The following is a 26,960-nucleotide window of genomic DNA, read 5'->3' as shown; positions in this document are numbered from 1 at the left end:
GAAAAGGGAGAGGTTGCCATGCTGAGCTGTGCTGGCTCAGGAATTCTGGGAGTTGAAGTCCGCGAGTCATAAAAGAGCCAAGGTTGCCTACCCCGGGCCTAGGCCTTAGGCCGCTTTATGACTCGCGGACTTCAACTCCCAGAATTCCTGAGCCGGCCATGCTGAGGGAAAAGGGAGAGGTTGCCATGCTGAGCTGTGCTGGCTCAGGAATTCTGGGAGTTGAAGTCCGCGAGTCATAAAAGAGCTGAGGTTGCCTACCCCTGATCTAGGAAGAAAGCGGGGTGGCAGGTGGAGTTGTTAAAAATTTCACACACGTTTCCCATCCCACCCCCCCCAAAAAATAGTCGAAGTTCTCTGGGTAGTTTCCAGTAATACAAAAACGAGAAAAACAGTACAGGATGGAATAGAATAGAATAAAAAAAGGTGACATGATGCTCAGATGGACATCCGTTCGGCCTCTCTGAGGGAAGGCGTTCCATACATAGGATGCCACTCCAGAAAAAGCTCTGGGAGAATCCAAAATTATGGAACTACAAGGAAGAGACTGTACTTGAAAGGAAAATGACTCTGGCTTTAAAATAGTTCAGAGAGTGAGACGAGGAGGAGGAGGAGAGGAAGAAGAAGAAGAAGAAGAAGAAGAAGAAGAAGAAGAAGAAGAAGAAGAAGAAGAAGAAGAAGAAGAAGAAGAAGAAGCAACAACAGCAACTATATTCTTGCAAAACTAAGACAACAAATCTACTTCATCTCTTTCTTAAGGGGGGAAAAGTCCTTTAGTTAAATTGAATTGTTCTGGGTTGGGGAAAACAAAAAAGAAAGGTGGTAACACATTTTTTATAGTACACTTTTATCTTTTTCCCCAATGCTAAAGATAGAAACGGAAACTGCTGGGGGAAAAAAAGATAAGCTGGGTGGTTCAAACTTGGATGGGAAAACACCAAGAAGTCATGGGACACCGGGAAGTCATAAAAAAAATAAATTCTTGCGCAGAACATTATGCCTATGTTGTCACCTTAACTGAACTCAAAGTTGATAATAAATGTAATAAAATTATCTTTTTGTACTGTACTCACATCCTGCCTTTCATCGACATTGCTAAAGGGATGGGACCAATGAATTACAATACGAAAAAAAAGATAAAAACTGCAAATCTTAATAACTCTTCAGTAAGTTACGTACTGTAAAGGGAAAAGGGATGAGAAAAAGCCATTCAAGGTTTTAAAAACAACATGTTTTAATGGCAGGAGGCTTTCCTAGATTGCAGCCCGTTTCATCGGATGCAGGAATGTAGAACTTTATGCCCCAATAAATTCAAAAGCTTTTGAAATGCCACAAGATGTTTCTGCGTGGTTCACCTGTCACGCAAAGCCCTGCCTTAGTCATGCCAAACTTCATTAAATTGGGTTTCACATAGCAAACTAGGCAAAGCCAAAATAAATAAATCATGCCTTATGCCTGGTGTCATCCATGAATCTGTTCAGTGATGGAGTTTGAGCCTAGCCATCATGGTCATCCCATAGTTCTCTCATAGTATAATGGACTGTGTTTCTCAACCTGGGCAACTTGAAGATGTGTGGACTTCAACTCCTAGAATTCCCCCAGGTGGAGAATTCTGGGAGTTGAAGTCCACATATCTTCAAATTGCCACGGGTGAGACACACTGGTATAGACACTATAAACTATAGAGCTATAAACGTTATGCTATATAAAAGAGCAGGTAGACTGACCCAAGGAGAACAGTTCTAAGAAATGAATTCTTTAATTTAATTTTAATTTAATTTAATTGCATTAAAACATGAAGAATTCAGCCATCCTGCTGGACAACACTTCAGATTTGAGAGCTGAAATGTTCATTTGGGCTGCATGGGGGCATGGAGGGAGCCCACCCATCTGCAAGTCCTTGTGTTCTTTCCCTTGGGCAACTGTTCACCATCCAAAGTCCATTGGAGTTGGACTGTATAATAGGTAAAGGTAAAGGTAAAGGTTCCCCCGCACATGCGTGCTAGTCGTTTCCGACTCTAGGGGGCGGTGCTCATCTCCGTTTCAAAGCCGAAGAGCCAGCGCTTGTCCGAGGACGTCTCCGTGGTCATGTGGCCGGCATGACTAGATGCCAAAGGTGCACGGAACGCTGTTACCTTCCCACCGTAGTGGTCCCTATTTTTCTACTTGCATTTTTACGTGCTTTCGAACTGCTAGGTTGGCAGAAGCTGGGACGAGTAACAGGCGCTCACTCTGTTACACGGCACTCGGGATTCGACAGGCCAAACTGCCGACCTTCTGATCGACAAGCTCAGTGTCCTAACCCACTGAGCCACCGCGTCCCTTTTGGACTGTATAATAAGTGCAAGCAAATAAATAAACTGTAATGTATTGGCCTTTTGTATATGTTGTAAGTGTTTGCTCTTGTTGCACTGCTTGCTAATTGCTTGCATTCAATTGCTAAGTGCTAGTTCACGTGTATGTTGTAATGGTTGCTAGCCAGCTCAGACTGGTTGTCTCCAGCCGGCTAAGCAGGTCTTTGGGCGGGAAACCTATGCTTCAAACCTATTGGTCGCCGCCTATGGCCAACTGTATAAGCAGCTGCACAGCAGCTCCCTTGTTGTTTCAGTTATGTTTGACCTTCAATAAAGCCTGTTGCTGTTTTGAACCTTCTGTCTCGCTCAATGCCTGCAAAGAACCGGCTACACAACATAAACAAATGCATAAATCTGGGGCTGCCTTAAGGAGCTGCAGACGGGCAGGTGACCATGGAAGCCTCTCTTGCCTCTGAATCTTCAGCTGATTGGTTTCTATTGAAACATCACTTGGAAGTTCAGAACTTAACTTTCCCCCAACACAATTTCAGATCAGCCTTTCAAGAGACGGTCTCTTAACAATGCATTAGAATCTCTTGGCCAGGTAACAGGTCTGGCTATTTTGCACAGGATAGCAGGAGTGATGCTACTTTAGAAGAAAATTAAGGACGCCATCCAAGATACACGCTCGGAACATTTGTATGTTCCAAATCCTGGATAATCCCAGGCATAATCCCAGGGACCCAGATCAATCTCAGTGGGGCTTCAGGACGGAATCTAAAGCTGCCTACGGTCACCCCACAAGAAGGGAAGACACCCTGTAGATTCCCTTGGCAGCACTTTTGATCTCATTGTCCAGGGAAACTTCTAAATCCCATTTCTCTGTTGCTTTCAAGAGACTATCTGGGTGCTCCAAATTAAGTTTGAATGGCCTGAAGCAGATAACCAGAGATCATGGTAACTGGTTTCAGCCAGATCTAAAATTTAAATGATCTTCTAACACTTAATAATAATAGATTCAACTTTGTGACAGTTCTGCTGGCTAATTAACACTATCCCAATTGGTTTCTATTATGGTAATACAAAAGAGGCTGTGTTTCCTTTGATTCCGGCTTCCTCTTTGATAAAGAGACTCATTTATTCTTATCAGGGCCAGAGACAGATTTGATTGTAATTGTATTTTCAAAACATGCAGCCCAGAAACCCTCAGGGTACAGCCACAATTATTCCTTTGTCCCCGCCAGAAATCTCTTTTGTGCTTAGCAAAATAACTGGACGAGCAGCGCCCTCTCCTGCAAGTTAATCCAGAAAAGTTTTCTTCTGGATTAGGACTGACTCCAAAGGAAGAACATATGGAAGTGGAAGTTAAAGCCAGGCTCCCAAGTCATGCTAAACCCTAAAAACAGGTTTACAAACGCTGTGTCTATATCATAAATCTGAAACAAAAGGGATGAGTTCACACACTATGCTGATCCATAAACTATCCAACTTGGCCAAGTCTAGCATGTTGCCAGAGCCCAGTTTAAAAGTTGTAATCTTGCATGTAAGTGTCTGCTCTGATGTACTTTTCACGCGTTCATTGGAACTTCCTTTGCAAGCAAGTTTACCTTCTAAGAGTTTAGCTGAGTTATTTTGACCCTAAGACTGTCCTAAACTGAAGAACTGGGGATTTCAGGATCACATTCAATTTTTCTTTCTCCCTTAGATACAGTAAGCAGTTGATCTGAATCTTATAGTAAAAGCCTATAACTAGGAAGCTCCCCCAAAAGAAACTGCTTAAGAATGTAGTGCAAAAAGGACCTCATGTACCCACCCTTTGTGGTCCTCATAGTATTTCAACAGAGAGGGGAAAAATGGGCCCCATGTCACATTTTTGGAAAGCTTTACAAGACAAAATAATCTCAGCTACTTAAGGCAGAGGTCACCAACCTGGGGGCTGTGGCCCGGTAGTGATGCTGGCCACTGGGTCACAGGACAGGCTGGCCAGTGTGCGCATGTGTGCACAGCCCCACACCCATTTGGGCTAGCATCGTGGCCACAGTATGCAAAAATAGGACACCCCACCACACGGTGCAAAAACAGGCCACTGCCATGCCTTGGGGCACAAAAACATGACACCGCTGCAGTGCGGGGTACAAAAACGGGACACCGTGCTGTGCAAAAATGGGCCAATGCCACGTCTCAGGGCACGAAAATGAAATGCCGCCGCACCTTGGTGTGTGAAAATGGGTCGACGCCACACCTCGGGGTGCAGAAACAGGGTGCTGTGCACAAGAATGCGGCAGGGCTAGTGAATATCACACAGGTGCTAGCCCCACCTCATTTGCGTCACTTGCATGCTTGCAGCCCCATGCACGTGCACATGCATAAAATGCTTCCCTCTCCCTTTCCCTCTGGTCCACCAACCAACAAAGTTTGGTGACCTCTGATTTAAGGCACCCACTGTGCCCATTAAAGTCCTCAAGTACAGGTAGTCCAAGTACAAGCATTCGTTTAGTGAGCGTTCAAAGTTTCATTGGCATCGTGGTGGCACAGTAGTTAGAATGCAGTTTTGCAAGCTAACTCTGCCCAAAGGAGTTCGATCCTGATCGGGTCAAAATTGACTCATCTTTCCATCCTTCCAAGGTCACTAAAATGAGGACCCAGATTGTTTGGGGGCAATATACTGACCTTGTAAATGTAAACCATCAGAGAGTATTGTAAAGCACTATGGAGTAGTATATAAGTCTACGTGGTATTGCTATTGATACAATGGCCCTTTAAAAAAGTGACTTATGAACATTTTTCACACTTATGACCATTGCACCATTCCCACAGTCACATGGTCAAAATTTGGACGCTTGATAACTGGCATGTATTTGTGATGATTGGTGTTCTGGGGTTGTGTGATTACCTTTTATGACTTTCTGACAAGCAAAGTCAATGGGGAAGCCAGATTCTCTTAATAACCATGTTATTAACTTGATAACTGCTGTAATTCACCTAACAGTTGTACAAGACAGGTGGCAAAATGGGGCAAAACTCACTTGACAACTCTCTTGCTTAGCGTCGGAAATTTGGGGCACCATTGTGGTTGTAAATCAAGGATTACCTGTAGCTTTCCAGAACAGGCCTTGGACTCACTCAGTACTGGTGGGTGATCCTCAGACTAATAAAGGTTGGATATTTGTGACCAAGAGAGTATAGGAAATGACCAGAACAGCATCAAATTAGCTTCAGGCCAATTCCCAAGTTATGGGAAAACTTGCCCTGGTTATCCTTCCTTCTTATTTTCTTCCTTCTTGTTTTTCTAAAAATAATATTTTTATAGTCAGGGACGCTTAATTAGGCAGGCAGGCTATAACAAGCACTCATTTTATTATTTTGACTTTAAAATACTAATGTACGGGTTTGCCCAAAGAAGATCCTCCCCCTTGGATAATAAGACCACTAAATGCAGGATCTGCATCAATCTTTCTGGATTACTGATTGCTCATTCTGTTCTAATAAGCATAATTCAATTCCCATTGTGAATTTTTCCAAAAAGCAATCAGCTCAAATATGTCATCAACTTGGATCCCCAAGGTGGACAGCAATGCAAAATAATATCCTTGTGGTGATTTTTAATTTTTTTTTAACCCTGATTGTTCTGTTTTGCCAACTTCCTACCATTTATCAGGACGACAGGATATTTTTTCTTTCTTTTTTTTATTAAAGAGTTTTACAAAAACAAAATTTTACAATATATCCCCAAATCCCTCCCATCCCAAACCCACCCACTTCCCCCCCCACTTCCCAGAGCTAAATACAGGATTATAGTTACAATAATCATATTCTAAATAAAAATTATGCATAATATACAATTAACCAAGTTCATAATGCGCTTTAACTCTCTTTTAACATAACTACCAACAACGTACCAATAACAATATCCCACTAAAATCTACTCATAAGCTAAATGGTACTTTTTAGTCCCATATTTGTTTTGAATATAATTTATCCATCTCCTCCAAACTGAAATATATCTTTCCTGTGAATGATCCTTCAGATAAGCAGAAATCTTAGACATTTCTGCAAGATTCGAAACTTTAAACACCCATTCTTCTACAGTGGGCAAACTATCCTTCTTCCAATATTGTCCCACCAGTAACCGTGCTGCCGTTATCATGTTCAACATCAAGTTAGTTTCTTTAACATCACAATCTGCAACAATGCCCAATAAAAACAATTGCGGGGAAAACTTTATCTTTCTCTTAAAAATCTTTTGAATGTTCCACCAAATTTTAATCCAAAAAGCTTTTATATTTCTACAAGTCCACCACATGTGAAAATAGGTAGCTTCTAAACTACCACACCTCCAACATTTTTTCGAAAGGATGCACCTTTGTGTTCCTACGGTACAGTTTCCAGCTCTCCCAGTCACTAGAGGGCGCTCACAAAGTTTGAAATATCTATATATATATTTTTTAAAAAGCAACCTGAAAGAACTATATTATAGTTCTTCCGTTTGGCGAACTGCTTTTTTTCCGTTGTTTTTTTTTTACTCCCTCCTTTCTTCTCTTCCTCTTTTTGGGCAAAAGGAGAACAACAGCTAAAGGAGGTGAACAGAGAGAGGAAGAATGGTGGAGAGCCACGGAGAGGAGAAGTAGATGAAGGCTGAGATTAAAAAAAAAAGAAAAGATAAAGATAGAGAGAAGGGGGGGGAAGAAAAAAGAAACACTAGAACGCAAGAGGAAAAATACAACTGGAATAAACTGATGGAGGAGGATTGATGGATGGCACGACAGAGACAGGTGGCGGGCAAAATTTGATGGATTAACAGCAAAGGGATGTGCATTCAGAACCTTCCCAGCGCTCCCAGCATCTCTCTGAGCAAAAGAAGATAGAGGGTGCAGACCAACCCATCAAAGGAAGAAAGAGGGAGAGAAATGGGATAAAGAGAACAAAAGAGCCCAACTCAGAACTTAAGAATCCGGAGAGAAAGCTCCCAATTGCCTCCCCTCTCCATCCATCGCAGCTTTCCAACTTGCCAAACTTCTGACCTCATGTCAGGACGTGCCATTCGAGCCGAAACGAGGAGCCGGGCAAAAGATGACATCAAGAAAGTGATGGCTGCTATTGAGCACGTCCGGAGATGGTGAGCACAATTTGGGGATGGTGGTGGTGGTGGTGGTGGGGCAGCCGGGGAGGACTTTGGTGAGAAAGCGACCGCTTGCCACCCCTGCAGATCTGACTGTTTAGGAGGCTTCTAAGCTGGGTGAACTTTGACATTTGGTGGGGTACCCCAAAGGCCTGTTTTGGTGGGAAGCGACTGATGGTTTGGGGTGTTGATTATGGGTCTTTCCACCACGTCTGCAGAGCCTGCGTACTCTAGATCAGTGTTTCTCCACCGTGGCGACTGTTGAGACAGGTGGACTTCAATTCCCAGAATTCCCCATGGTTGGTTTGGAAGGCTTGCTGAAAGCCAGATGTTTTTGTCTGAGGTTTGATGTCAGTGCTGTGCGCCCAGGGAAGTGGGGTAGGATGGTTGTGCTCCAGAGGAGCTGGCCAAAATGTTGCTGTCTCTTGGAAGGGATCTCTAGAAATGGCTCCTCCTCCTTGCCCGCCCTTCCACCAGAGCACCTGATCCAAGTGTCCGATGTTAATTTTTGTTAATTACCGATGGGTAATTTTTGTCTTGCCCATGATCCTTCCCCTTTCCTCATCAAATCGTCACATCAGAGGCGTTAGCTGAAGCCACTTAACAGTTTGAAGGCCAGCAGCTTTTCTGGTGGGGGAGTATAGTCTGGTTGCTTTCTCTGTTTCTCTTGAATCTGAAATTAACAAAATGGTTTGATTTTGTTTTCTGGTAAATGCAATCTCTGAACATCTTAGCTCAATATTACTGTGGCTGTTAACATGGTTTGTTATATTGCACTTACAGTATCTCCCTGCTTTTCTCTAAGGCCGGGGTCCTCAACCTTGCTGGCTGAGGAATTCTGGGAGTTGAAGTCCACAAGTCTTAAAGTTGCCAAGGTTGGAGACCCCTGCTCTAAGGGCTCAAAATGACACACACATTATCCCCACAACAACAACCCTGTGAGATAAAGCTGGGCTGAGAGAGATGACTGGCTCAAAGCCACTGATTTGAGCTTAGTGAACATACCGGGATGAAAATCTCCATGTCCCAATACAACTGAACATTGTTAGAAGTCATTATGATGGTCTTACTATGCATAGTTTTCAGTATAGGAGCTTTTCAAGCTTATAATATTCACATAATTTCTAAAGCTCCTAATCAGGCAGAGGACAAAATGATTTCTACTTCTGATCAAGCTTTATGGTGATTTCACATGACCTATGAAGACCAGGGAGGAGAGAGAGGAAAGAAAGCTACAGGAATCAGAGGATGGGCCATGGATGGCTCAAGCAGGAAACACTATACTATTTCAGACAAATGGCTGTCCAATATCATCTTTAAAACCTCCACAACTTCTGGAGGCTAGCCATGCCACTGGTTAATTGTTCCCACTGTCAGGAAATTCATCCTTAGTCCTAGGTTGCTTCTCTCTATGATTAGTTTCCATCCTTTGCTTCTTGTCCTGCCTTCAGGTGCTTTGGAGACTAGGTTGACCCCCTCTTCTTTGGGGCAGCCCCTGAGATATTGGAACACTGCTATCAGGTCACCCCTCCCCCTTCTCTTCATTAAACTAGACATATTCAATTCCTGCAACCATTCTTCATGGTTTAGCCTTCAGTCCCCAGTAGACTGGCTGGGGAATTCTGGGAGTTGAAGTCCACATGACTTCAAGTTGTCAAGGTTGAAAAACATTGATACAGAGTGTTGATCAAGTTCATCCTCTCACTGGACGGTATCTTCCCAGACTATCCTTGGGTTGTCAGAAAGATATTAGAAAATCAAGATGGATGGAAGAGGATTGTATAGTGTTGGGAAACTGATATAACGGGTTTCTATAATTGTACATTTTGTCGGTGTCTCAGTTGCAATCATCACCACCACCACCATCATCATCATCATCATCATCATCTACTTAACAAGATATTTTAAAACACCCCCAAGAAGTAGCATTACTCTGTATAAGCCCAGAAGCTAAACATGGTTAAACTTGGCTATTGAGTGGATGGGACTCCACTAGAAAATCACAGGAGTCTAGGCTGGTCTGGAAAGTTGGGGGGGGGGAACTTTCTGGAAGAAGGCAAAAGTAGGAGAATTACTTCATTTTGAGAATACTACACAGTTGCATTGACAAAGTTATCAGCAGCTACTGGTTAAAAGGCTGGGCTTATTGACCAGAAAGTTGGCAGTTCAGGATTCAAGTACTGTGTAATAGGATGATCTCCTGTCCTTGCCCCAGCTTCTACTCATCTAGCAGTTCGAAAGCATGCAAATACGAGTAAATAAATAGGTACCGCTTTAGTGGGAAGGTACCTGTTGTGTTCTGTGCATCTTGGCGTATGCCGGCCACATGATCACGTAAGTGTCTTTGGACAACACTGGCTCCCTCGACTAGGAAATGGTGGTGGGCATTGCCCCCTAGAGTCAGACATGACTGGACAGGGAAAACCTTTACCTTATTTTTTAACCTTCAAATCAGAGAAGGTTTTACTTTTTTTGTCGAACACACCCAGAGGTCACCAGTGGAGAAATCCTGCAAGCCGTCCCATTTCATCCTGCCATTTTTCTTTTTCTAGGGAAAAGCGTTGGGTGACGGTGGGAGACACCTCTTTACGGATCTACAAGTGGGTCCCTATTATGGACCCTCGAGACGAGGTGAGAAAGAGGCGGGCTGGTTTCCTCACGAGGCCTATTGTCTTGAGCACTTCTAGTTGGACTTATTTGCTCCCCTCTCTTCTGTTGCAGCAGAAAAGACGTCTGGGAGGTAGCAAAGAGCAGCAGCCTGCCAGAGACAGACGGTTTCCTCCTCGAAGCAATTCTGCTCTGCTCATGTTGGACCTGAATGGTACATTTTGGGACAGGAAGGGGGAGGGAAGGATATTACCTAGTTCAGGGGTAGGCAGCCTCGGCTCTTTTATGACTCATGGACTTCAACTTCTGGGAGTTGAAGTCCATGAGTCATAAAAGAGCCGAGGTTGCCTACCCCTGACCTAGTTCCTTTACAAGGGCCTTGTAAAATTTGGCATTTCAGGCCCTCCCTACACAGGATACAGGTAGGCCTTGACGCAAGAGATGCCCAGATTTGTTGTTGTGATTCAGGGTCAGCCTGTGGGTTCGGCAGTTGGGTCGGACGACGGCTTTGAGGCTCCGCAGAGCCCTCAGCCAGGCCCCTCCCACCTGGTGGAGACCCAGCTGTGTGAGCCTGACAGCGTGGATGAAGATGACCCACAGCTGGCCCTGTTCAAGGACGCCTGACGCAGTCAATCAGGAGTAAACAGAGGAAGGCAATGGGGCACCTCAGAAGGAGGCAGAGAGAGGCCACGCCCTGAGCTGTATTTAAGGGGAATGTGTGGGAGGGCTGGTTTGCTGAAGGCAACCGCTTGGATAGTTCCTGTTTCTTAAAGCTCGTTTCATGGTTGGTGTCTGTTTTATGTTAATAAATTTGGCAGGCTTTATTCCAGCCTCTTGCCGTTTGTAAAGGGGTTGTCCCTGCCTTTTCTGCAGGGCCGGTAGCAGGCTGGTACAGAACATTTGTGTTGCTAAGTGAGGCAATTGTTAACTGAGTTTTGCCCCATGGTTATGACCTTTCTGGCCACAGTGAATCACTGCAGTCGTTAACAATACGGTTGTTAAGTGAATCTGGCTTCCCCGGTGACTTTGCTTGTCAGAAGATCACAAAAGAGGATCACGTGACCTCAGGACACTACAACTGATATAAATACGAAGTTGCCAAGCGTCTGAATTTTGATCACGTGACTATGGGGATGCTGCAATGGTCGTAGGTGTGAAAAACAGTCATAAGTCACTTTTTTCAGCGCTTTGTAACTTTGAATGGTCACTAAATAAATGATTCTAAGTTGAGAGGTACCTGTACTCCAGAGACTAAGAAAGGAGAGAAAATTACATTTTTTTTTAAAAAAAAGACCAGTGTTGTGGTTCTGATAAGATGAGACCAGGAAAAACAGAATTCCAAGGCAAGAAGTTTCCTACAAAGTATCCGCAGGATCAAAAGTGAAACCAAGACTGAAGTTCCCTCCCAAAGGTTACAATGTTACAAAGTTGCATTTCCCACCTCAGTAATATGTCATAAATCACATTCCCCAATAAACTACTTTGGCTGGCGTCCTAACGAAGTCTCAGCCCACCAAACCTTAGGCAGCAATGACCTTGGTTCCCACAGGACAATTTATTGTTTTGACTAAACTTAAAAGCACACATCCCCCCTCCCAACACTGGGGCAACCAAAAAACGAAGTGAAAATGGCTTCAGCTAAATTCTTGCAGCTTGACAACCAGTAGAAAAATTAGATTCTTCTCTGCCCCTTCTTGTTTTATATCCATTATTATAATTTGTTGGGACAGCTTACCATCTGCGATGATACCTTTAACACCATCAAACAAGAACATCTGCTATCCCAGGTCCTTGGGAAGGACTCAATAGGTGGATCAAAATGCCAAGTCCCCTAGAAACATCTTGTTGACTGTGCGATGAAGCATAATAAAAATCTTGAAGGCATTGAGGGAGAGAATGAAGGTATTAGCATATGACCTTATGCTTCTCATCCGTAGCTTCCTTTGGTTTTCAGGATAAAATGCACTGCCTAAAGTGACTCACTCCTAGTAGATCAGATTACAAACCTATTTAATCCAAGGAAAGAGATACAGGTACAATATGAGCTGCTAGCTGGCAGAAGAGGCTGCCATTGGACACAATGAGGTCTTAAGGTCAGAGGCCCGAGGATCCTCTGCAGCAGAGGTGCCCAACCTTTTTGGCACCAGGGACTGGTTACATGGAGAAAGGTTTTTGCACAGACCAGAGGGGGCGTGGTTTTGTGTGCTGCCTGCATCCTGTGGATGGGGCTTTCCTTGTTTGTGCCGACCGGTTGCTGGCATCCTGTGGCCCGGTACTGGTCCACAGACCGGGGGTTGGGGATCCCTCCTCTACAGTATTAGAGATGCTTTAGCACTGTGTTTCAACCTCAGCAACTTTAGGAGGTGTGGACTTCAAATCCCAGAATTTCCCAGGCAGCTGACCTCTATGGCAGGGGTGGGCCAACCTGTGGGCTGCAGCCCACTAAAGGGCTATGGCCTGCTGGCCAGCAGGCTGCAGGACAGGCTGGCCAGTGCACTCACATGTGCTAGGGCCACTCATGCTAGCGCTGCTGCTATGCAAATCGGGTGCTGCATGGGTTGCATGGCGAAAATGAGGCACCGTGGCAAAAACGGCGCCACAAGCCGAAAATGGAGTGCTGCTAACTAGCGGGTGCTAGCACTGCCCTGTTTGTGTCACACGTACACGTGCTCGCAGCCCCATTTGTGTGCATGCGCATGCACGTGCGTAAAATGCTTCCCCCTCCCTTCCCCTCCCATCTGCCATCTGAGAAAGGTTGGAGACCTCTGCTCTATGGTTTGGGTAGTCCTTGGTTTACAAACATTTGTTTAGTGATTGTTCAATGTTACAATGGCACAAAAGAAGTAATTTAGAAGGACACGTGATCAATTCAGGTATTTGGCAACTGACACTGGTTGCACTGTCCTGGGGGCGGGGGTTGTCAGCTGATCGTCATTTGAGACCTTACCAGTTGGCTTCCGACAAGCCAAGTCAATGCTTAACAACAGCATAATTCACTTAACAACGGCCGTGGTTTGCTTACCAACTGTTGAAAGAAAAACCTTCATCAGGGTCCAATCCATGCTGGGAATAAACAAAATGGAGACTGCTTTAGAAAGAAGGTTGTAGTTTATTGAAGAGGAGAGCCAGACAGAAAGATGGCCTTGGGAAAGCTGACCACATGTAGTAGTGGGTGCTGGGTTTTTACACTTTCTTTAGCTTTTGTTTGGAGTTGTTCCTGTGGCATGAACTTTGACCTGAGTCTGAGTGTGCCTTTCTGGTATTCTGAGGGTGGTGGGTTAATCCTATTATGTCCCAAAGGTCATATCCCACTTCCCTGAGCATGTGGCTGATGACTATGTCCTGTGTTGGATTTTTTTGGTGTGAGGGATTGTTGATTCTAGGGATCTTTGTTTTTCTAATCCCATCAGCTCTAAATTCTTGGCTCTAGTCTTTCTGAAAGGATTATCACATCTGCATTTCTACAGACAGACCTAGTTTCTGCTTGGGGCAGACAGACCTGGGCGGGAGGGTTGGTTTCTGCCTAAGATTTTCCATTATTCCTTTGGGGAAATATAATATTCTGCCTTTTAAATATTCCCAAAATATTTCTTTCTCGGGGTGTGTGTGTGCTGTCCTCCCACACAACGCTGGCCTAAAAAAGGAAATAAAATTGGGCTCACTTAACATCTATATTGCTTAGTAACAGAAATTGTGGTCACAGCTCGAGGACCACCCGTACATTCCAGCTTTGTGGTTCTATGAAACCTTTGGATGTCGCTGAATTACAACTTGCCTCACTGTTTGTCGCTTCATCTTTGAAATAAGAGAAAATACTTGTAGCTTGGGTTTTAGATTTTGGTAGTGGTTTGCTCCCCAAGCTTTTTTTAATATAGTTTCTGAACATTTTGTTACCAAACATCATCATCAGGATTTCCTTGTCCTAGTCTTAGCTTATAAATGTCTTGTGTGCCACTGTGGTCAATTGGTCATGCGATTGGTTGTTTATTTAGATCTATATTTAAATTCCAAGCAGCTGATTGGTTCTCTTGTTGATCGGTAGTTCGAATGGTCTGGTTTCTTACATATTCATATGCTGGATCTAGATCAGTATGCTTGTTAATTGCTCCTTTGGTACAATACCAGGCCTCAATAAATTCATGTGTGTGGCAGGCGTTGGCATGCCCCATGGTTTTTGTTCCTTCCCAATCATATTGGTGGTTTTTTTTAATCAATGTGGTTTGAGCTTCATTCTTTTTCATTCCACGTAGTGGTTTCCAACAGTGGAGTCCAAGACACTCATAGCACGTCAATGGCACACGGTCACCGAACCTGGAGTCTCCATTCACCCCTAGTGATAAAAAAAAAACCTCCCAGTTTCCAGATACGGTTCTTCACGGTCCTGTTTCTGTTTTCCACCAGATGAGAACAGCAGCCAGAGTTCTTTTTCGGAGACGTCCCTGCTGAAAGGGGGAGACACGAGCCCCACCCCCACCCCGGATCGAAGCCAGACAGCGAGTCCCACCGTCTTAGGAGAGCTGAAGACGGATGATTTGCAGCCCCCTTTGTTGGGCCAAGAGGGAGGTAGGTTCATCTGGGAAGAGATCTCTTGGCATTTAGCCAGGGCTTTTCAACCAGTGGTACGGGTACCACCTGTGGTACATTGGCACCTGGCAGGTGGTACGCGACCATCCTAGAAAAGTGGTAGCAGGGGAGGGGAATGAGCTGAAGCCATGTTTAAAAGTACATAATTAAAAGAAAAAAAGAAAAGAGAGGTTTGAAATAAAATAAGCTCCAGCCTTCTTTTCAACAGAGTTTTGCAATCTTATCATTCCTCCTTCTTCTTGGATATTACACAAATCCCTTCAGTCCTGCCCTTAAATCCACATTTTTCCATCTTCAAAGCCATAAATCATTATATCATTTTTTTATTCTTTCAACAGAAAATCCCTATATAGTTTCCAGTTTGTTTTTTTTTAAAAAGTCTTTGATGTTCTTTTTCTCTGACCCAGTAGGTCATCTTTGCCATTTCAGCAAATTCTGACTTTTTCACAATCCATTCCTCCCATTTTTAGATCTTGACCTGGGCTAAGCCTCTAATTTTCTATTGCTGTCTTTAGCTTTAGGTAAAAAGAACTATTTGCTTCTAAAATTGTGCCCATGTTTGCCTGTCTCTGGACTGAGGCAGGCCAGTGCTGTTGGCCCAGCAAACCTTCTGCGTGTTCTGTACCAGCCTGCTACCGGCCCTGCAGAAAAGGCAGGGACAACCCCTTTTACAAGAAGGCAAGAGGCTGGAATTAAGCCTGCCAAATTTATGAATACAAAAACAAACAGAACAAGACACGAACCAAGAAACAGGAGCTTTTCAAGCGGTTGCCTTTAGCAAACCAGCCCTCCCACGCATTTCCCTTTTATACAGTTCAGGGCGTGGCTTCTCTCTGCCTCCTTCCGAGGTGCCCCATTGCCTTCCTCTGTTTACTCCTGATTGACTGCCTCCTGCGTCAGGCGTCCTTGAACAGGGCCAGCTGTGGGTCATCTTCATCCACGCTGTCAGGCTCACACAGCTGGGTCTCTGTCGTGACCAGGTGGGAGGGGCCTGGCTGAGGGCTCTGCGGAGCCTCAAGGCCATCATCAGCAAGCTCTTCAACACCCCCCTCCTCCTCCTCTGAGTCGTCCGACCCAACTGCCGAACCCACAGGCTGACCCTGAATCACAACACTGCGTATGGAAAACTGGGATGATGTTTTGAGAGATTGAGGCTGTTCTGTGTTATGACATTCCTTGATATATGACCATAATTGAACCTGGAGCTCCCATCAATAACTGAGGATATTTTACAACCATTTCTGTTGTGGTCATTAAGGGGATCTAGCTTTCTCTATTGACTTTGCATGTCAGAGGCCAGTTGGGAAGGTCACAAATGATCACATGACCTGCAGCCATTGTAAATACATGCTGGTTGCTAAGCACCTGAGTTTCAGTCATGTGACCACACAGAGGGTGTAAAGTGGGAGGAGCCGCCTTAAGTCACGTTTTTCAGTGGCTGGCTGAGGAATTTTGGGAGTTGAAGTCCACAAGTCATAAAAGGGCCAAGTTTGAAGACCCCTGCACTAAAGGAATGGTCGTAAGTTGAGGGCCTGTAACTCATTTTCCCTCCCTCCAGCAGGTCTTCCCTGCAATTTATAATGCTGAGATCTGCTATTATGCCTTGATAAAATTGTACATTGTGCCATAGCTGTATTTAAGCTTTTCATTCTTGCTGTGTTATCCTGTCAAGCCTTTCCACTGTTTAGCTACATTTTCAGTTTTGAACCTTAGCATAAATCTCTTCTCTCAAGTCTGCAAGAAGTAAGTTGAGGATGGATGTTCATTAAGATGATGGAGGACAGGGGAAAGAAAGGCCATTTTTTTCAGAAAATACGCTGGGATCTGCCTGTTTTGATTGATTCCTTTTCTGCGTACAGATTCTGGGGTGCTCCTTCTTGAGGGAAGTGACGACCCTCCCAAACTTAGCAAAGAAGAACCAGATCTCAAGACGTCTGATTTCCAGGTGATTATGTGGATTGTGGAAAAAAGCCGAGGTTTTTTTGGGGGGGAGGCAAGAGGTCAAAAAAGTCAAGATGGCCATCACCATGCAATCAAAGCCTCAGACTTTTTTAATTTGTGAAAATGAGTAAATTATTATTAATAAAAAGTTATCAGAAATTTCTACTCAAAATGAAGCAAAACCATATCTCGTCTATAATATAATGTTGGTCTTCCCTGATCAGGTGTCTTCTTTGCAGTTATTCTTTGTTCTGTCTTAGCCATTCTCTTACTGTCTTTTGTATCCTATTATTTTAATAATTAAAAACTTTTTTAAAAAAAACATATTACAAATGGTCAATCAGACCTATCACTTTGGGGCTTTAAAAATTTTAACGCCCTCTTGAATTTAACACAATATGCTTACATGCTTGATAGTCAGTTGATGACACAATTGAGCCCAACTTTTCTGTTGCTAAGCAAGATGGTTGTTAAGTGAGTTTTGGCCCATTTTATGATCTTTCTTGCCACGGTTGTTCAGTGAATCACCGCAGTTGTTAAGTGAGTCACACGGTTGTAAAGTGAATCTGGCTTCCCCAAGGACTTTGCTTGTCTGAAGGTCACCAAAGGTGTTCGCATGATCCCGGGACACTGCAACCGTCATTAATACATGCCAGTTGCCAAGCATCTGAATTTTGATCATGTGACCATGGGGAAGGTGCAACAGTCGTTAAGTGTGAAAAGCAGTGATATGTCACTTTTTTCAATGCTGTTGTAACTTTGAACGGTCACAAAATGAACTGTTGTAAGTTGAGGACCACCTGTACTCTCATAGCCCAGAATTGCAGGTTTGGCTTTTATCTTGTTTTCCTATACAAAATGAGAATACCGTCCCACAGAATTTCCAAAGCAGAATTTCTCAATATTATTTGACATGCACAAATGTAGAATCAAATTTTGAGCCCAGTGTTGTGGCTTTCCTCTTTTTCTGAGAGACGGGTTCAGAGAATACGAGATAGAGGGTGAGCTGAGTGTTAAGATTAGGGTTACTAAACTCTGGCAATCTTTTTTTTAAAAAATTCCTAATCCTTTATTCTTTTCTCCAGCCATTGATAAAGCAAGTCCTAAGTCTGATAGCATTGTTTCTTCTTTTTGTTTCAGCCTTATAGTAAGCCTGTCCATCTCCGCACATTCTAGTATTTTTTTTTTAATTATTTCTTCCCCTAACCCAGGGGTAGGCAACCTTGGATCTTTTATGACTCGTGGACTTCAACTCCCAGAATTCCTGAGCCAGCCACACTGAGGGGAAAGGGAAAGGTTTCCAAGCTGAGCCATGCTGCCCTAACCCTAATCCTAAACTCTGGTAATCTTGATGGCTGGATGGGGAACTCTGGTACAGTTGGTCCTTGACTTAACAACAGTTCATTTAGTGACCCAAGTTACAATGGCACTGGACAAAGTGACTTATGACCAGTTTTCATGTTTAAGACCATTGCAGCATCCTTGTGGTCACGTGATCAAAATTAAGACCCTTGGCAACTGACTCATATATATGATGGTTGCCGTATCCCGGGATCGTGTGATCCCCTTTAGCGACTTTCTGACAAGCAAACTCAATAGGAAAACCAGATTCACTTCACAACTTTATTACTAACTTAACAACTGCAGTGATTCACTCAACAACGGGGCAGGAAAGGTCATAAAATGGAGCAAACTTCACTTAACCAATGTTTCACTGAACAACAGAAATTTTGGGCTCAGTTGAGGTCATAAGTCAAGGACTACCTGTACTCTCATCGCCCAGAATTACAGGTTTGGTTTTTACCTTGTTTTCCTGTACAAAATGGGATTCCTGTCCTGCAGGATTTCCAAAGCAGAATTTCTGAATATTTGACATGCACAAATGTGGAATCAGATTTTGAGCACAATGTTGTGGCTTTCTCCTTTTTCTGAGAGACGGGTTTAGGCTGCAGAATCTGAGATAAGAGGGTGAGTTGAGCGTTAAGATGAGGGTTATGCTTGCTAGTGAGTGTTGAAGTCAGCACAAAGTTGCCGAGCTTGGGAGACATTGGTTAAGGACTTCCTTTGGTTGTCTTCCAGGCCACGGACACAGCAGCTTGTTTGGAAACCACCACGGACATGGAAGAACGAACATCTGAAGTGGAGGAGCCTTTCTTGTTAGAAGGTCCCTCCTTGAAGCGGATCCGTACAGAGGAGCAAGCTTTGCAGCCTACCCCATCCTCTGAAGGGTAACCTCAAGCTTCAGGCCTGCCTTTCCCATTTCTTCTGATAGATGGATCTAGGTGGGAGAATGTGACATAATGTTAGCTAAGCATGGTGCGTCCAAGCCATTTGTCTCTGCAACCTGAGATTGCCACAGTATTGCCTGCTGCCCCCTTGTGACAACACTGTTTATATCAAGCATTCATGTTTTATGCCTGCATGGAAATGAAACATAGCAGTGGGAAGGGAGGTCTATGACCAGCAGCAATCACGGAGACTTACAGAAAGGAGAAAGAAATGAGAAATGGTACTTATGCAGAAATGTGATTTATATATTGGGGAATACGAGAGAGTAAAAGTAAAATTCTGTTACATTAGGAAGGTCGCAAGCTCCCTAAATTCTATCTTCTAGCCTAGTTTTTCAGCAGGAAAGAGCAGCCTGTAGTTTAAAAGCAAGGATACAGTTTTATATCCATTCCAAATCCAAATTTTGCAGCATGGGAACTCATATTCTGGGCAAAGAGCAAGATGCACAATTTTATTATTTAATAATGCTAAAGTTAAGGTATCAGAGGCTTTGAAAACCTGGGAACGAAAGGCAAGCAAGATGTGTCCCTGTTATGGACATTTGTCTGGCATGGTATAGGGTCACATGCTTGACCAGGGGGTTGGACTAGAAGACCTCCAAGGTCCCTTCCCACCCTATTATGCTGTGTTCTCTATTGGCGGAGGACAAATCCCATGCTGCTTTGCCAGCAGAGAAAACAGATCGAACTTTGATGTGAAGGCTCAAATAAGGGCTGGAATTAAGTCTCCACTGAAATGCTCTAAAGTAGAGGTCCTCAACCTTGGCAACTTTAAGACTTGTGGACTTCCAACTCCCAGAATTCTGGGAGTTGAAGTCCACAAGTCTTAAGATTGCCAAGGTTGAGGACTCCTGCTCTAAAGCAGGGATGGGCAACTATGGCCCCTTAATGACCTGTGGACTTCAACTCCCAGAATTCTCAAGAATTTTGGGAGTTGAAGTCTACAGGTCATAAAGGGGCCATAGTTGGCCACCCTGCTCTAAAGACTCCTTTTATAGGGGCATTAAAAAGTGCAGGGCTTTCGTCACATGGGTTCAAAGCCACCATCTTGAGCTTTCCCCAAATACTTCTAGATTCTGTGCACTTGAGACACCAGGCTTTCTATTCTGAGGGGAAAACTTTCCCCTATGGGTTATTTCGGTTGCTGAAAACTTGGGAGCTGGGGTAGTTAGAAAAGCCAGGAGTCTTGTAGAATGTAAAACAAACAAACAAAAACAAAACTCTAACCCATTTATAACAGGAAGGGTTCCTGCTTTGATTCAGTTGCCACCCCAGATGCCCCATTTATGCCCACTGCAAAGACTAATTGGAAGGAAAGGCAAACAAGGCAGATCAACGGCTGGACTTTCCTCAGAGTTGAAGGATGTCAAGGAAAATGTGCAAAGCCATAGTTTGCTGGATAATAACAGGCAAAATGAAGTTTGCCTATCTATGGTTTCTCATAAGGGATGCTTCCAGCCACCGAATGAATAGTGCTGAGACATGTTTAGGAGCTCCAATGAAGCCATGTTTGTAATGTCATGCTGTAATTATGTCATTTTCTTCAGCTGCATCATTCAAGTTATTTTCATACAAGTAGTCCTTGAATGAGGTGGCTGGATGGAGTCACTGAAGCAGTAGGCGTGAGCTTAAATAGACTCCAGAAGATGGTAGAGGACAGGAAGGCCTGGAGGAACGTTGTCCATGGGGTCGCGATGGGTCGGACACGACTTCGCAACTAACAACAAGTCCTTGACCAATGACAGGGGTTTTCAAACTTGGCTCTTTTATGACTTGTTGACTTCAACTCCCAGAATTCCTCAGCCAGCGTGCCTGCCTGAGGAATTCTGGGAGTTGAAGCCCACAAGTAAATAAAAGGGCCAAGTTTGAAGACCCCTGACCTATGACCATCAAGTTTCACACTCCAGTATAGGTAGTCCTTGATTTACAACCATTCATTTAGTGACCGCTCAAATTTTACAACAGCACTGAAAAAAGCGACTTATGACTGTTTTTCACACAATCGTTGCAGCATCCCCGTGGCCTGCAGCAAGCCACTTAACTGTTGCAAGAAAGGTCATAAAATGGGGCAAAATTCACTTAACAACTGTTTCACTTAGCAACAGAAATTTTGGGCTCAGTTGTGGACGTAAGTCAAGTACTACCTGCTTAGTCTTAAGTTGAGGACTGCCTGTAATGCACCATGGTGTGTGATGTCACACGGCCCTCACAGATGCTTGTGGTGTGGAGTTGCAGCCGGAGAACAAAAATAATAATGCTAACTTTTTTAGGAAGGAAACAAATGTTGTAAGCTACTTACTAAAGATACAGAATACATGGACAGGTGTGAATGCATTTTTGTCCTTCGGGCTTCCTCTTAAGATTGGCCAAACTTCAAGTGTACCTATTTTCTCCAAGTGTGTTTGAAACACTGTGATCCAGAAATTGTGACAATCCACATTTACAATCCATACATACCAGAGACACTTGTGTGCATTATTTGGCAAACGTATGTGGCATTAGTAAGTCATTCACCAACTGTGGATTTGCCTCAAGGAAGAGATGCCATTGTATCCATTTAATCTGACCTATAGGGTATAGTCGCACAATTTCTTAAATGCATTTGAGTTCTCAATGGAGGTTTTTCATGTGTGACATCATTCACACATCATGAAAGAAGACATTCATACCAGGTTAAAGCAGTAGTAGCTAGTGAAAGTGTAGTAGTATTTGATTTAGCAATAACTGCTAGCATTTTTATCTCTCTGGTTTTATAAGCATTTAATTTTACATTGTAATTTTCATAGCTTATAAACTATTCCTCATTCAGAAATCTGTAGTGTTTCTTTATCTTGCAGCAAAAGTGGGTATTTCTTAAAATCAACATTTTTTGCATGCATGGAACATATTTTGTCAAGAGTAATTTTTAAATAACCTCTCATTTCTCAAATTCTGAAATAGGTAGGCCGTATTTTGCAAGCCCCGGGTGTATAAATTTTAGGATGTTAATAAGCAAAAAAGTTGTCTGGAGTTCACGAGGCAAAACCAGATGCCAATTAGTGCTAAAAAGCTGTCTCTTATCAGGAGACAATTGTGCAGATGCTATCAATCAATTCATACAGCAACAGGATAAAAAGTTTTCCTACATTCCAGTCTGTAATGAGAAACCCATACCACCATTTTAAAAAAAAGAAAAATAAGTCAAATTAAAATACAATGTAATGTTAGTTAACAAGTTACAAATTCCATGTCTTGTGCCCCTTCCCCTCCAAGGCAACCAGCTAAAGCAGAGGTCCCCAACCTACGGTCCCCGGCCTAGGACCAGGCTGTGGGCTCTTGGCTGGTGGCCACGGAAATGGCTGGCCGGCACGCATTCCCCATTTGCGCTAGTGCCTGCGGGTCCGTTTGTGCATGCACACAGGCGTGAACGGGGACGCTAGCGCAGGGTGGGTGTCCACAGCCCCTTTGCGCATGTGCCGCTAGCCACTGTGTGTGTGGGTGTGTGTGGCTGTTCACACATGTGCATGCCACCAGTGCATGCTGCATGCGCATACGGGGCTGCTAGTGGCGTGCTAGCGTGCATGGTCTGTGAGACCGGAAAAGTTGGGAGACCTCTGATCTAAATGACATTGGCTGATCCTGAAAAGATAATGTCAGACCTGGTTAGAAAGATAACAAGGTATTTCAGACTGAAGAAGTCAACAACTTCCTGGAAGAAGGCAACGTTTTCACTTTGCCACATTGGGCAAACTTGGGCTAAAATTGGTTCGGTGTTTCATGTGGATTCATAAAACTAGGTTAATCCATAACCATAGCTCAGTTCACCAAAAGAAACCAGCTCACAGAAACAGAGTTACTGTAGGCAGTTCTGGGCTAGCTGGACCTATCAGACCTGTCATTTAGCAGAAAGCGGTTTTCTCCAAAATTTCAGCGGATTAAACATTCCTCCTTCCTGGATGCATAACAAGCATTCTGAAGCTATAAAAGATGTACCTGATGCTGTTCATTTAGATCAGAGGTGCAAAAATTGTAACTAAGCATCTTTTCTAGACATCAAATGCCTCCGTGGCTGCAGCCAATTTTTCCCCCCACACTGGACAACCTGGTTTCAAAGAAGCGAAATGGCTGTAATAAAATATTTGCAACTGCTTCAGCCTTCTTTACACACACTCTCTCTCTCTCACACACACACAGTTAGGCTACTTTTAGCATGTAAACAGGCTGGGTGTACTGTAGCTCTAAAGCTTATGAAAACACCATCCAACTGGATTATGGTATAATTTGGGGTCCTTGGTGGTCTCTGAGCTTGTTTTCTTGCAGGCTTTTCATTACCAAAGTAGGTAAGTTCATCATGGATGTGAGCACTGATGAGGTTACCTATAATGAAACGTCTGTAAAAAAAACAAGCTCAGAGAGCACCAAGGGCCCCTCATTTCAACCCTATATCTGTATAGCACGGGTGTCAAACTCGCCACATCACGTGACGTGTCACAACGTATCGCGACTCTTTTTGCATTGCCGGCAATGAGGTGGGCGCGGCTTTGGTATGATGAAACCGGCCTTTGGGCCTGCAGTGTAGTACACTGGAATGGTAAAGCAGCCCTTAAAACTTAAAAGGCTCAAGGTTGACTCAGCCTTCCATCCTTCCGAGGTAGGTAAAATGAGGACCCAGATTGTTGGGGGCAATTAAGCTGACTTTGTAATAATGCCGCTTGGGGGCCCCCTGAAAGCCCTAATAAGCAGGCATATACATAGAATGAAGGCTATTGCTAAGCACATTGTGCTTTAGATTGTAAGCCGCCCTGAATCTTCGGAGAAGGGCGGGATATAAGTGGGATATAAGTAAACAAATAAATAAATAAATAAATAAATAAATAATAAAACAACAGGACGCAGGGCAGAAAACATCCCGCAAAAAGCACAATTCCACAAAAAGCCCTTTCAGCAGTTCCAAGGTGGCTCCACACCCATCTGCACCACTCAGGTGACCCCCGAGGACACAGACAAGCCTCCACTCCGGATAAGACAGGGCCTGCAACCGAATCAGGTGTCTGCAAGGAGTATAAATCCTTCCATTTCCCCCCCACCCCCCCAATCCAGTCAGAGTTGAAGAAGCTTCTTGGATGAGAAGCGACACATCTTCAAAGCAAAAAAAAAGGAAGTCCAGTTGCCTCCTGGAAAAAGCACCTTTGGGATAAACCAGGGTGTCTTCAAACTAGGCCCTTTTATGACTTGTGGACTTCAACTCCCAGAATTCCTCAGCCAGGCATGCTGGCTGAGGAATTCTGGGAGTTGAAGTCCACAACTCATAAAAGGGCCAAGTTTGAAGATCCCTGGGATAAACCGTGGCCTGGATGACAGAATCTCCATAGACGTGAAACAACAGAGCTTTCTATCGGGGGAGAAAAGCCGAGGGCGCCATCTAGCGATGGCGGGTTGTCTTGTGCGCGGGCGTTTTTTTTTTTTTTTTAAAGCCCAACCTTTCTTCTCTGCGGCGCTGATTTCTGGACCCGACTTTGGCGCCCGACCGCATCAATACTCTCGCGCGCCCGGGAGTTTGAATTTCAGATCCGCTTGGATCCGGCACGCTCGGAGCGCAATTTCAGAGAGCTCGACAACGCCAAGCCACGGTGGCGGCGGTTGCCGGAGAAAGGGGGCCCTTCGCCCGATCAGCTCCGAACCGGCAAAGCAAAGCAGTCAAGGAATAGTTAACCCCTAACATTCCCCTCCTCTCTTCCCTCCCTCCCTTCCCCCCCACCCACCCAACACCTCCCCGTTCCCACGTGCAAGCAAGACGGAAGGGGAGGGCAGGCCGTGTCTTATCCGGAGGGGGGGGCGATTGCGCATTTCCTGGGATTGGGGGGGAGTTCCCCTCCTCCGGCCCCCGACGGAAGCAAAAAAAGAAAATTAAAAAAAAAAGGGGGAGAGGGCTTTGGGTATGACCCACCGGCCAGCAAAGAGCCTCCCGTCTTCCAAGGGGAGGTGAGTAACTCGCGTTTTCCTCTGGTCCAGGGGGAACCTCGGCCCCCTCCTCCACCCACCCACCCACCCGCGGCACCGGGCGAGAATGCGCGGGCTGGCGCGGCGGCGCCGGAGAAAGGAGCCCGGGAGCGAGAGAGGCGCGCGCGCGCCCGAGCGGCATTCCCAGGGCTTCCTTTCCGCGTGCCCGTCTCCATTGCCGGCTCGTTGCCCACGCGGAGTCCCGTGATTGTGGCCTTCCAGCCTCCCCTTCCCTTCCCTTCCCCTCCGTGGTCCTTTCCCCCAGATCCGGGGGAAAAGCCAGCAGCCCCGAACGCCTTTCCCGCCGCCGCGCCTTTCCTCCAATGGGAGAGGGAACGGCGGCGCCTGCTCGTTTCGTTGCCTTCATTGCTTTTCCGCCCGGCTGTGTCGCGGGCGTCGGTGCTCCCTTCTCCGCCCTTTTCCCACGGGTGGGATCGGGGAATCCCACCTCTCCTTCGCACCTTCTCCAGCTTACTTCGCAGGGGCCAATACAGGGAAATGATCATTGAGATCCCTGTCTGTCTGTCTCTCTCTCTCTCTCTCTCTCTCTCTTTCTTTCTTTCTTTCTTTCTTTCTTTCTTTCTTTCTTTCTTTCTTTCTTTCTTCTTTCTTTCTTTCTTTCTTTCTTTCTTTCTTTCTTTCTTTCTTTCTTTCTTTCTTTCTTTCTTTCTTTCTTTCTTTCTTTCTTTCTTCTCTCTCTCTCTCTTTCTCTCTCTCTCTCTCTCTCTCTGTGCTTCCCTCTGTGTGTATCTTAACTTGGACTCCTTGTTAGGCATATGGTGTTAGCCTACAATGTTGGGTTGAAAATATATTAACCAGAATGCTATGACTTTAAGAAGTTAATTGGCCAATGGGTGTGTAAGTGTTCTCATGGCCATAAGAGGAAGCTAGCTTTTTTCTCTCTCTCTGAATTCACTGATCTCTACTATTACTGTTTTTGCTCTGCTGTTGGTTTACTACTGTTGTAAACCTGAACTGTGTATTGACCTCTGGACTGGTAAGAAGACTTTGTATTTTGGATTACGCCTTGGACTGTTGCTATTGTGTATGACCTGGACTGTTTATTTTTGACTGTGCATTTTTGTTCTTACACCACCTTAAAAGTAAAATACTTTTTGCTTTTACAACTCAGTGTACTCTTGTTGCTCTCAGTACCATTTCTTCTCTGTGCAACTCTTTGGTAGCACAAGGAGACCTCTGCACAACAAAATTCCTTAACACTCCTTCTTTCCCCGTGAGAGCAGTTGCTATAGCCGGCATTTCCGATCTTGGTGTCATCTGCCTTTTCGCACCTAGTACTAAATTTAGTTTTTCTCTGCAGCTGACCCATATTTTGGGGGGGGGGGTCCAGTTCCTTTGTTGCCTCCAAATGCGGGCACCCCGTGTGGAGCTGGTAAGAACTTGATCCCTGCATTTGAGGGAGAGAAAGAGAGACTTTTACCTTTGCAAAGGGCCTTCTTTGCCCACCCGAATCACTTTAATCCCTTGAAGTAATCCGGGCAAAGCAAAATGTCGGACTTAAACCTCTAAATAGAAACAATCTGTCAGGTCTGCCATTTTCAGCTTCTTGGCTTCATTGGCATCCTGCCATTAAAAAGGGAGGGGGTGGGAAGGAATTTGGGGGAAGCAGAGGTCAGGCATGGGAATGGAAAGGCAAATTGGGGAGGGGGGGGAGGGGAGACAAGCAGACAAGAACCAGAGGTGTAAAACTGGAATAAGCCAGTTGTCAAGCACACAGTCTGGGAACAGAATGGGAAACTCTATGGAAAGGCACCAAGCATCAAAGCTGTTCCCGAAACATCAAAAAGGAATGCTATTGGACACTGATGAACTGGTCAAGTGGGGAGGGGCTTGGGAAAGAGGAAGAAGTGTAGCCTTTGCACGGGAACGCTTAAGATGTAGCTTAAATGTCAGACCTGTCCTGACTTAGATATTTAGGAAAGAAAGACCCTCAATTTAGGCTGAAGAGAGAGTGTTAGGACCCACCCCAAGTCACATCTTAGGAAATAAGGACTCTTGGAGCCGAGTTGTCCAAAAAGGAAATTTTTTACTAAGAATAAGATTGGTTGTGGAGATATGAGACAGGATCTGGTCTTGAGTCACATTTCAAATCTATATAAGCATTCCCCGTTCAACCCACTCCCCTCAAAA

At 44.6% G+C, this 26,960-nt stretch overlaps 1 protein-coding gene across 2 annotated transcripts; it reads left to right on the top strand.

The window, feature by feature from the left end:
- The first annotated feature begins 6,678 nt into the window (after positions 1 to 6,678).
- Positions 6,679 to 22,474, top strand: BCL7C (BAF chromatin remodeling complex subunit BCL7C). 2 transcript variants are annotated; one of them, XM_083378110.1, is made up of 7 exons: positions 6,679 to 7,407; positions 9,963 to 10,041; positions 10,135 to 10,231; positions 14,419 to 14,580; positions 16,461 to 16,546; positions 18,622 to 18,770; positions 20,378 to 22,474. In XM_083378110.1, the coding sequence occupies exons 1-7, from the start codon at positions 7,316 to 7,318 to the stop codon at positions 20,418 to 20,420; spliced, it is 708 nt and encodes a 235-aa protein (XP_083234236.1). In that variant the 5' UTR covers positions 6,679 to 7,315; the 3' UTR covers positions 20,421 to 22,474. The 2 variants fall into 2 exon arrangements, with proteins under 2 accessions (XP_083234236.1, XP_083234235.1); XM_083378109.1 differs by having other exon boundaries at positions 10,132 to 10,231.
- Positions 22,475 to 26,960: the final 4,486 nt, after the last annotated feature.

Source organism: Vipera ursinii (genome assembly GCF_947247035.1).
Source record: "Vipera ursinii genome assembly, chromosome: Z".
NCBI lineage: Eukaryota > Metazoa > Chordata > Lepidosauria > Squamata > Viperidae > Vipera > Vipera ursinii.
This window is presented reverse-complemented; position numbering and strand designations above follow the sequence as displayed.